At 47.1% G+C, this 12,500-nt stretch overlaps 1 protein-coding gene across 4 annotated transcripts in view; it reads left to right on the top strand.

Annotated features, from left to right (window-relative positions):
- The window catches only part of ASAP1 (ArfGAP with SH3 domain, ankyrin repeat and PH domain 1), a 491,182-nt gene extending 478,688 nt beyond the window's left edge, over window positions 1-12,494 (top strand). For all 4 annotated transcript variants that reach the window (XM_089685927.1, XM_089685924.1, XM_089685928.1 and 1 more), the window contains 2 exons: window positions 5,654-5,776; window positions 12,349-12,494. In XM_089685927.1, the coding sequence (XP_089542053.1) occupies window positions 5,654-5,776; window positions 12,349-12,423 (198 nt within the window). In that variant the 3' untranslated portion in view covers window positions 12,424-12,494. The remainder of the gene's footprint in view (window positions 1-5,653; window positions 5,777-12,348) is intronic.
- Window positions 12,495-12,500: the final 6 nt, after the last annotated feature.

Raw genomic sequence — 12,500 nt, 5'->3', positions numbered from 1 at the left:
GTGGCCGTTTATAAATGGCCTCCCCGCACCCTGCTTGTACGCACAGTGGAACACCGATCGGCGGATGGGACCTCTGTGCGAGGTCCCGATCATGTGATCACTGATTGGCCAATCAGTGATCACATGCAGAGTGGTAAGCAAGATGTCACTTGTGACATCATTGCTTACAACGTGTGTAATCTGTGAATGATCACAGAGGTCACATGGTACAAGGCTTTTCACAACAGCCTTGTACCATGTGACAAGCTGTGACCAATCACAGCTCACTCAGTAGTTCTCAATGGCTGCAAGAATGCAGCTAGAGAGAAGGAGAAATTATTGCTTTTAAAGCAATCAGTGTAAAAAAAAAAAATCTTCATCACCCCCCACAAGTAGTACAGTGTCACCATGGTGACACTGTACTGCTAGGGTGACAGTATGTAAAAAAAATAATAACATAAAAAAAAATGTAAAAAAAAAAGTTTAAAAATTATAATTTTTGGTTATATAAAACAAAATGTAAAAAAAAAGTTTAAAAATTATAATTTTTGGTTATAAACTAATTTGGATTATTATTTTTTTTACTAAAAAGATAACGGAATACATTTTGGCCAAGATTTATGATGAAATACTATTTATTTGCAAAATTTTATCAGAAAAACACTTTTTTTCAAAATTTTTGGACATTTGATTTACATAGCAAGCAAAAATTAAAATCCCAGTGGTGAATAAATACCACCAAAATAAAGCTTTATCTGTCTAAAAAATTTATATGGGTACAGTATTGCATGACTGCGCAATTGTCATTCAAAGTGTGATAGCGCTGAAAGCTGAAAATTGGCCTGGACAGGAAGGGGGTAAAAGTGTCCGGACTGGAAGTGGTTAAGTGGCTTTGGGATTTTGAAACCCGCAGAGCGTTCTGCACACTGTACAGCACATCACTATGGTTTATAAACGTGCAATTTTGTTTTCTCCTTTTAAACAGCGGTATAGCTGCAGTAAGCTTTTTTTAAATGCAGTTCTTAGTTATGAGTTTGAGGAAGTCTTTTGTTGCTTTCAGGGAACTAGTAGTATGCTGGGAAATTTTGTGGCACTACAAAGGTTGGATGTGGCATATTTGGCTGCCTTCTGCAAACATGTGCGTGCCTATTCAGACAAAAGCAACAGGTTTGGTTTATTTCCTCCTCCTTTCCCATACCCAGCACCTTTCCGTTGCTCCCCCATGGCTCTATTCTGTACTTGGGAGCCAAAGGAAGTATCTGGTACCTCCGTGTTAGGAGGAGCATGTGACAGCACTGTCATAGAAGGTCCATAGCCCTATGTAATCCACAAGTCCAGCAACTCATAGCCCACATAAGGCTTTCGTTTGTTACCAGGGACCAAACAGAGCAGCAGAAGAGTAAAACGTAGATTAGTAAGGACTTGTGTTGATGGCATCAGTTTGAGACGCTACGTGCTTTGCTGGGGGTTTTTTTTTGCCTTAACCTCCCTGGCGGTCTGATTATTTCAGATTTTTGGTGCTGAAAGTGGTACCATTATTTTGCATGGAAATATGTAGTTTTTTTTATTGTAGGCTGTAATTTTTAGGAATAACTCACTGAAATCTGTCCGAACAAGAGTCTATTAAACATCCCGGGTATGATAAAATTTGAAACACGAAATCATAAATTATAATTTAATAAATAATCATAAAAAATAATATTATTTAATTCAATAATATAATCAAACCAAAAACACTGAAATTTGAAATAAAGCGCCAAGTTCGCACATCGCTGAGCAAAGTCGCAAAATCGCTTTCAGTGTCTGATGACGAATTTCCCCACGAATCATTATCACTCAATACTGCAAGTGGTTCTGATTTACTATCGCTGTTCTCTAGCCGGTCTAAAACCGCTTTTGACCTAAAGGGACGCTTTTTGGACGCCATGGATGTTTCTCAGTTTCCAGGCAGAAAGAACAGTAAAAATGCAGGCAGGGCGCAGGACAAAGCACTCGGGACAAAATGTATGTGAAATGGGTTGAAACAGCAATGTTTTACTATGTAAAATTTGTTTGGAAAAAAATGCCATTTTTTAAAATTTAAAAATTTCCCGCCACCTACGGCGGCGGCTCCCGTACGTCCCAACATCACAGGGACCGGAACACAGAAGCCGGATGCCAGCATCGGCTGGAGGAGATGGCCGGGGACGCTGCAGGGGACACATTGCGGGAGCGAAGGACAAGGTAAGCTCTGCAGGGAATCCCTATGCAGCGCCGCATGGTAAGCCTGAGTGTAGCTCGGGGGTTACCGCTTTTGGTACTGACATTTTACCCCGAGCTACACTCGGGAATGCCGCTAGAGAGGTTAATCTGGATCAACTGTGGGTGTAGGATTATAATTTTTTTTTTTTCTATCGTTGAACTGGATGGACTTTTGTCTTTTTTCAGCCAGACTAACTATGTAACTATATATGAGAATGGCAGGTGAATTTGATTTATAGTGGCCACCTTCTGACCTGCTTCAAGCTGTTGCTGCATTCTCATAGACTCGTATAGTAAAGCAAAACTCGCCAGATGTGAATAAAAACCCACCAATCATATGAGCAGGAATTGATATATCCAGGGGGCGCTGTGTACATCATCTGTGTACAGAACACCTCCATGCTTCTCAATGCCATTGCGTTTTGAAGAAATTACAGCAATGCAGATTGGAAAGGAAAGGTAATTTTTAACCAAATTCAGTCACAATATGACTTGTGTCCCAATTGTATATGCTATCTTCTTTTTTTTTTTTTCTACTTGCTAATTTTTTTTTCCCATAAATCTGGAGTTACCCTTTAACCACTTGCTGCCCAGTCAAAGTAGATTTACTGGGACCAATCGGCAGCTGCAGGGTCAGAAACGTAAATAAATGTTGCGAGCCTGCTGCCAGGTTTGGGGTGCATGCACTCCCTGCTATCCCACACTGCGGTTGGACACAGTGTGTCCAATCACAGCGCAGAGCCCTGTGTTTACAAACAATTCAGTGCTCTGTATACAGAGCAATGATTTGGCTGTCTCTTCTCCAGGCACAGCAGCAAGAAAAAACAACCAAATCTATTAGAAAAAGCAGCACATATTACACATGTTAGGCACACAGTTAACCCTTTGATTGCTACTAGATGTTACCCCCCTTTCCAGTCAGTGTCATTAGTACAGGGACAGTGTACAGTATTAGCACTGATCACTGTATTAGTGTCGCTATTGATGTCAGTCAGTTAGTGTACCTCCCAGCCAGGGTCCGCTAGCCCACCACACTATCACAGTCATCTGACAGATCCACTGTCCTGATAAAATACATTTACAGTGTTGGTCGTAACATGACAAAATGTGGACAAATTTCAAGGGGTATGAATACTTTTTTCAAGGCACTCTATATAATTTCAGAATGTGCAAAGAAAGCAGTTCACTACCAGTTAGTCTTCCATTCAATTTCAAGCCTTCTTTATACAGAGCACAAGCTGTAACCCAACTGGGTTCTACAAACCGTAAAGCCGGCCATACATGGATCGAATTCCGACAGAATTTTCTTTCGAAAATCTTTTCTAAGAATTTACGTTCGAATTTTGAACCATTAGTGGGCCACAGCAAAGGCTGATTTTTGAGCGCCCGTCGAATTTGAATGATTGGGCATGTTGGAAATTTTTTCAAAAACTAATGAATTTCTAATTAAGGATGGGAGAATTGTGCAAGAAATACACTGCGCAAAAAAATTAAAGGAACACTTTGAAAATACATCCGATCTCAATGGGGAAAAATATGCTGGATATCTATACTGATATGGACGGGGTAATGTGTTAGGAATGTAAGGATGCCCCATTGTTTGATGGAAATGAAAATTATCAACCTACAGAGGACCAAATTCAAAGACACCCCGAAAATTTAAGTGAAAAAATGATGCAGCAGGCGAGTCCATTTTGCTGAAATTTCATTGCAGCAACTCAGAATGGTCCTCAGTAGTTTGTATGGCCCCCATGTGCTTGTATGCATGCCTGACAACGTCGGGGCAGGCTCCTAATGAGACGATGGATGATGTCCTGCGGGATTTCCTCCCAGATCTGGACCAGGGCATCAGTGAGCTCCTGGACAGTGTGAGGTGCAACCTGGCGGCATCGGATGGACCGAAACATGACATCCCAGAGGTGTTCTATTGGATTTAGGTCAGGGGAGCGCGGGGGCCATTCAATTGTATCAATTCCTTCATCCTTCAGGAACTGCCTGCGTAATCTCGCCACGAGGCCGGGCATTGTCGTACACCAGGAAGAACCCCGGACCCACTGCACCAGCGTAGGGTCTGACAATGGGTCCAATGATTTCATCCCGATACCTAATGGCAGTCAGGGTGCCATTGTCTAGCCTGTAGAGGTCTGTGCTTCCCTCCATGGATATGCCTCCCCAGACCATAACTGACCCACCACCAAAACGGTCATGCTGAACAATGTTACAGGCAGCAGAACGTTCTCCACGGCTTCTCCAGACCCTTTCACGTCTGTCACATGTGCTCAGGGTGAACCTGCTCTCATCTGTGAAAAGCACAGGGTGCCAGTGGTGGACCTTCCAATTCTGGTGTTCAGTGGTAAATGCCAATCGAGCTCTATGATGCCAGGCAGTGAGCACAGGGCCCGCTAGAGGACATCGGGCCCTCAGGTCACCCTCATAAAGTCTGTTTCTGATTTGTTTGGTCAGATACATTCACACCAGTGGCCTGCTGGAGGTCATTTTGTAGGGCTCTGGCAGTGCTTGTCCTGTTCTTCCTTGCACAAAGGAGCAGATATCGGTCCTTCTGATGGGTTAAGGACCTTCTACGGCCCTGTCCAGCTCTACAAGAGTAACTGCCTTTGTCCTGGAATCTCCTCCATGCTCTTGAGACTGTTCTGGGAGTCACAGCAAACCTTCTGGCATATTGATGTGCCATCCTGGAGGAGTTGGACTGCCTGTGCAACCTCTGTAGGGTCCAGGTATCGTCTCATGCTACCAGTAGTGTCACTGACCCTAGCCAAACTCAAAATCAGTGAAAAACAGTCAGAAAAGATGAGTAGGTAAAAAATTGTCAGGGGCTTCCACCTGTAAAACCATTCCTGTTTTGGGGCTTGTCTCATTGTTGCCCATCTAGTGCACCTGTTGTTAATTTCATTAACACCAAAGCAGCTGAAACTGATTAACAACCCCCTCTGCTACTTACCTGACCAGATCAATATCCCAGGAGTTTCATTGACTTGATGCTAGACTCTGATTAAAAAGTGTTTCTTTAATTTTTTTTGAGCAGTGTAAAATAGAAAAAGAAATGAGCATGAGCTGTGACCTGGAAAGAAAAGAAAATTCTTGGCCACGAAAATTCTTTTCTGTAGCAACATGAGGTGAAATTAAAGGGTTGGTTGAATTTCAAAATCAATGGTGGCGCCATCGGATTACAAAACACATGAATGTCCGATTATATAAAGAAAATTCGTATAGAATTTGGCCCATGTATAGCCTGCATAATACTTATTGATAATGTTCCATTTTTTTTTAAGTTGGCATTTGTGGAAGATTGTTGTCATATGTGGAAATTGGTGGCAACCCAAGTTTACCTTTTGTTCTGTTTCATGACAAGAAAAAAAGGTGTTCACTGTTATCCTCTTACATTCAGTAATTAATTGTCTTGTGTCATCCTCAGGGGAAACTCAAGCTGAAAAGGGTAAAGACAATCTATGACTGCCAAGCGGACAATGATGATGAGTTGACATTTGTAGAGGGAGAGATCATCATAGTGACAGGTGAAGAGGACCAGGAGTGGTGGGTAAGTGGCATTAACTTTGCACACCTGATTGGGAACTGGTACAGAGAGATGTCTACAGTACATTGATCAGTCATAACATTATGACCACCATAACCTGTCAAGGAATGGACTCCCATTAATCCTCTGAAGGTATGCTTTAGTATCTAGCACCAAGCCATCAGCAGATCCTGTAAGTTGTTAGGTGGGGCTTCAATGGGTCAGATTTGATTAGTTTTTTCGACACATCCCACAGATGCTCGATTGGATTGAGATCTGGAGAATTTGAAGGCCAAGTCAAAAGCTTGAACCGTTGTTGTGCTCCTCAAGCCTTTCTTGAGTTCATCGGATCAGGACACCTTCTTCCAGTGCTCGGTGATCCAGTTATGATGCTTACATGCCGATTTGTAGAAGCTTTTGGCTGTGGACATGGGTCAGCATGAGGCACCTTAATCGGTCTGCAGCTACAAAGCTTCATACACAACAAACTGCGATGCACTGTGTCCTCTGACACCTTTCTTTCAGAACCAACATTAACTTTTTAACCAGTTTGAACTGCAGTATGACTTGTGTGGGATCGGACTACACGGGCCAGCCTTCACTCCCCGCATGCATTAGTGAGTCTTGGCTGCCCATGACCCTGTCGCCAGTTCACCGGTTTTCCTGTGGTAGGTCCTGACCACTGTAGACCAGAAACATCCCACAAGAGCTGCAATTTTTGAGTTGCTGTGACCCAGTCATCTAGCCATTACAATTTAGTCCTTGTCAAAGTTGCTCAACTCTTTAATGCATTTTTTTCTGCTTTCAAAACACCAACTTCAGGGGCAACATGTTACTTGCTAACAAATATATCCCATCCACATGTCAGGTGACAAAATGTTATGACTGATTTTTTTTTTTTTTATATAAAAAAATTGCTTTACATATATGCATGTTTTATAGTTATACAGCGCATGACAAAGGATTTTCAGAGCACTATAGCTTAGCTCAGGAGACAGCGCAGCAGGTGCTTGCTTTAAAGTACAGTTTGATTAAAACTTGAGACTGAACTCATTAGGGATGAATCATTGAGCTGTGTAACTAAAGGATTCATTCATCCAGAAGCAAACTGAGAACATTTAACAGCTAAAAAAAGAAACCCAAAGATCCACCTGGTGGCTTAGAAGCTGACAGCAGAATATCAATATACAATATTTGCTTTTGTTTTGTCCTTTTATTTTTTTTTTATTCTTGGCCATAATAAAGAGTGACATTATGTAAAAAGGCACTTTGCATTCCCTTTAAGAAATGACCAGCTTGTTTAGGTCCTGCCGTGTACTACACACCCTGTCTCCTGGTATCACCACACTGGAGCTGCCACTAATCTGCCTTTAGAATAAAGGAGGTGAGATCTGTGCAAAGCTGGCTTGCGGTGAATCTCATCCTACCTGACTTCACATATCCCAAGAATAAAATAGGGAAAAGCACCATTTCCAGCTAGAGGATGTAAACAGCACTGTTGGGACCCTTCACTGTCACATTTCCAGAAAAGGTATACGTTTATATTTAGCAAGTGCACCAGATAATTTACCTGGTTATATTCCTCAAATGTAGTGTGTGCTTTAACAAAAAACTGTCCAACCCTTAGCATTGCAGCCTCAGCATTTGTTGATAAAATTATATAGGCAGAGGTTAACTTTAGTGAAATCCACATACAGCCTGTTCTGCCCCTCACCTCTGCCAGCAGTTCCCTACTGTCAAACCCACAGCCGGAAGTTGTTTAAATACAGAATCTAAAGAAACTGGTGCTGTAAAAAAAAAAAAAAAAAGAAAAGGATGACCTGACATGGTGTTGTTAAAGTGGTTATAAAGCCTTAGTGTTACTAAATCCCGGACCCTGCATTCACTATATCCGGTCTCCCCGGACCCCGCATTCACTATATCCGCTCTCCCCGGACCCCGCATTCACTATATCCGCTCTCCCCGGACCCCGCATTCACTATATCCGCTCTCCCCGGACCCCGCATTCACTATATCCGCTCTCCCCGGACCCCGCATTCACTATATCCGCTCTCCCCGGACCCCGCATTCACTATATCCGCTCTCCCCGGACCCCGCATTCACTATATCCGCTCTCCCCGGACCCCGCATTCACTATATCCGCTCTCCCCGGACCCCGCATTCACTATATCCGCTCTCCCCGGACCCCGCATTCACTATATCCGCTCTCCCCGGACCCCGCATTCACTATATCCGCTCTCCCCGGACCCCGCATTCACTATATCCGCTCTCCCCGGACCCCGCATTCACTATATCCGCTCTCCCCGGACCCCGCATTCACTATATCCGCTCTCCCCGGACCCCGCATTCACTATATCCGCTCTCCCCGGACCCCGCATTCACTATATCCGCTCTCCCCGGACCCCGCATTCACTATATCCGCTCTCCCCGGACCCCGCATTCACTATATCCGCTCTCCCCGGACCCCGCATTCACTATATCCGCTCTCCCCGGACCCCGCATTCACTATATCCGCTCTCCCCGGACCCCGCATTCACTATATCCGCTCTCCCCGGACCCCGCATTCACTATATCCGCTCTCCCCGGACCCCGCATTCACTATATCCGCTCTCCCCGGACCCCGCATTCACTATATCCGCTCTCCCCGGACCCCGCATTCACTATATCCGCTCTCCCCGGACCCCGCATTCACTATATCCGCTCTCCCCGGACCCCGCATTCACTATATCCGCTCTCCCCGGACCCCGCATTCACTATATCCGCTCTCCCCGGACCCCGCATTCACTATATCCGCTCTCCCCGGACCCCGCATTCACTATATCCGCTCTCCCCGGACCCCGCATTCACTATATCCGCTCTCCCCGGACCCCGCATTCACTATATCCGCTCTCCCCGGACCCCGCATTCACTGTATCCGCTCTCCCCGGACCCCGCATTCACTGTATCCGCTCTCCCCGGACCCCGCATTCACTGTATCCGCTCTCCCCGGACCCCGCATTCACTGTATCCGCTCTCCCCGGACCCCGCATTCACTGTATCCGCTCTCCCCGGACCCCGCATTCACTGTATCCGCTCTCCCCGGACCCCGCATTCACTGTATCCGCTCTCCCCGGACCCCGCATTCACTGTATCCGATCTCCCCGGACCCCGCATTCACTGTATCCGATCTCCCCGGACCCCGCATTCACTATATCCGATCTCCCCGGACCCCGCATTCCCTATGTCTGGCCTCCCCGGACCCTGCATTCCCTATGTCTGGTCTCCCCGGACCCTGCATTCCCTATGTCTGGCCTCCCCGGACCCTGCATTCCCTATGTCTGGCCTCCCCGGACCCTGCATTCCCTATGTCTGGCCTCCCCGGACCCTGCATTCACTTTATCTGCTCTCCCCGGACCCTGCATTCACTATATCCGGTCTCCCCGGACCCTGCATTCACTATATCCGGTCTCCCCGGACCCTGCATTCACTATATCCGGTCTCCCCGGACCCCGCATTCACTATATCCGGTCTCCCCGGACCCCGCATTCACTATATCCGCTCTCCCCGGACCCCGCATTCACTATATCCGCTCTCCCCGGACCCCGCATTCACTATATCCGCTCTCCCCGGACCCCGCATTCACTATATCCGCTCTCCCCGGACCCCGCATTCACTATATCCGCTCTCCCCGGACCCCGCATTCACTATATCCGCTCTCCCCGGACCCCGCATTCACTATATCCGCTCTCCCCGGACCCCGCATTCACTATATCCGCTCTCCCCGGACCCCGCATTCACTATATCCGATCTCCCCGGACCCCGCATTCACTATATCCGATCTCCCCGGACCCTGCATTCCCTATGTCTGGCCTCCCCGGACCCTGCATCCACTATGTCTGGTCTCCCCGGACCCTGCATCCACTATGTCTGGTCTCCCCGGACCCTGCATTCCCTATGTCTGGCCTCCCCGGACCCTGCATTCCCTATGTCTGGCCTCCCCGGACCCTGCATTCCCTATGTCTGGCCTCCCCGGACCCTGCATTCCCTATGTCTGGCCTCCCCGGACCCTGCATTCCCTATGTCTGGCCTCCCCGGACCCTGCATTCCCTATGTCTGGCCTCCCCGGACCCTGCATTCACTTTATCTGCTCTCCCCGGACCCTGCATTCACTATATCCGGTCTCCCCGGACCCTGCATTCACTATATCTGGTCTCCCCGGACCCTGCATTCACTATATCTGGTCTCCCCGGACCCTGCATTTACTATATCTGGTCTCCCCGGACCCTGCATTCACTATATCTGCTCTCCCCGGACCCTGCATTCACTATATCTGCTCTCCCCGGACCCTGCATTCATTATATCCGGTCTCCCTAGACCCTGCATTCACTATATCTGGTCTCCCACAGTACACAACATGGAAATTACATTATTTTAGTAAATATAAACTGCTAAATACCTTTTCTCATCAGCAGTATATAGCAGTCTTGTGACTTCAGGAGAGCACTGGTTAAAGCTTGTAGGAGGATTTTTCTTTCTGCTCTAGGAGCTGTGCAGATCGCATGCATTCTCCCAAGAAAAAAACAAAAAAAACCTCTAGCGATACACACTTGCATACATACAACTGAGCATGTGGGATAAGAGTGGACATTTGAACAAGAGAAGGGGCAGAGAAGACAGGATCAAACAGCCTTTTTACACAATGCAGAGGATTAACCCCTTAGGTTCCACAGTGAGTATAACAAGCATGCTTTACTGCATATACAGACTGATTTTACTGCTGTGGGTTTATTAACACTTTAAGGTTTTTTATCCTGATGCATTAAGGTAAAAAACCTTCTGTGCCTGGGATCCCCCAGCCGCCCCTTATACTTACCTGAGCCCCATCACGATTCAGCGCTGTACATGAGACCATGGCTCTCCCAGCTCTGTCCCTTCTCACAGGGCAGATCAATAGTAGTGGGAGCGATTGGCTCCCGCTGCTGTCAATTAAACTCAGTGATGAGGAAGTGGAGGGCGGGGCTGTGCCCCACTCTGTGTCTATGGACGAATGCAGCGGGCCTCGGGAGCACAGCACGCATGAGTGCCCCTATAGGAAGCAGCTTACTATGGGGCAATCAGCAGGGGGGAGGAGCCAGGAGCCCCGGCAGGGGACCAGAGAAAAGGAGGATCGGGGCTGCTCTGTACAATACCTTTGCACATGACATGTTTATTATTTTAATTAAAGGTAAATAGAGATACAAGGTATTTATTTATTTCAGGTACTTATATAGCGCCGTCAATTTACGCAGCACTTTACATATATATTGTACATTCACATCATTCCGTAACCCTCAAGGGGTGTACAATCTAAGGTCCCTAACTTACATTCATACATACACATACTAGGGCCAATTTAGACAGGAGCCAATTCACCTACCAGCATGTCTTTGGAGTGTGGGAGGAAACCAGAGTACCAGGAGGAAACGCACGTAGGCACAGGGAGAACATGCAAACTCCAGGCAGGTGGTGCCTTGGCTGGGATTCGAACCAACGACCCTAATACTGCCAGGTGGAAGTGCTAACCATTTAGCCACTGTGCTGCCTCCAACCATTTCGCTACCGGCCTCCTACCTCCCCTCATAGCCAGTCCAACACACACCTGCAGAAATGACTACCGGCCTCCTACCTCCCCTCATAGCCAGTCCAACACACACCTGCAGATATGAGGACCGGCCTCCTACCTCCCCTCATAGCCAGTCCAACACACACCTGCAGAAATGATGACCGGCCTCCTACCTCCCCTCATAGCCGGTCCAACACACACCTGCAGAAATGATGACCGGCCTCCTACCTCCCCTCATAGCCGGTCCAACACACACCTGCAGAAATGACTACTGGCCTCCATCCTCCCCTTATAGCTGGTCCAACACACACCTGTAGAAATGACTACCGGCCTCCTACCTCCCCTCATAGCCAGTCCAACACACACCTGCAGAAATGACTACCGGCCTCTTACCTCCCCTCATAGCCGGTCCAACACACACCTGCAGAAATGACTACTGGCCTCCATCCTCCCCTTATAGCTGGTCCAACACACACCTGCAGAAATGACTACCGGCCTCCTACCTCCCCTCATACCGGTCCAACACACACCTGCAGAAATGACTACTGGCCTCCTACCTCCCCTCATAGCCGGTCCAACACACACCTGCAGAAATGACTACTGGCCTCCTACCTCCCCTCATAGCCGGTCCAACGCACACCTGCAGAAATGACTACCGGCCTCCTACCTCCCCTCATAGCCTGTCCAACGCGCACCTGCAGTAATGACTACCGGCCTCCTACCTCCCCTCATAGCCAGTCCAACGCACACCTGCAGAAATGACTACCGGCCTCCTACCTCCCCTCATAGCCTGTCCAACGCGCACCTGCAGTAATGACTACCGGCCTCCTACCTCCCCTCATAGCCTGTCCAACACGCACCTGGAAAAACTATATTGTAGCACTCCTGGCAAGTTAAAAAATAAAATATTTAAGTGATATTTGTTCATTTTTACAATTTGCTCATTTTAATTGCCCATGATTGACAGGTTTATGAAAAAAAAAATGTAAATCACCTTTGTTTTTTTTCTCCATAGATCGGCCACATCGAAGGACAACCAGATAGGAAAGGAGTCTTCCCAGTGTCTTTTGTACACATCTTGTCTGAATAGGACTTGTGATGTTACAGATCTACCATTGCCCAAGCCCAGGCTTGTAGCCAGCTTGCTGCTCTGTGTCTGCTTCCCTG

This window comes from Staurois parvus, unplaced genomic scaffold (assembly GCF_062004578.1).
Source record: "Staurois parvus isolate SC_StPar_1 unplaced genomic scaffold, SC_StPar_1.0 ptg000389l, whole genome shotgun sequence".
Classification (NCBI taxonomy): Eukaryota; Metazoa; Chordata; class Amphibia; order Anura; family Ranidae; genus Staurois; species Staurois parvus.
This window is presented reverse-complemented; position numbering and strand designations above follow the sequence as displayed.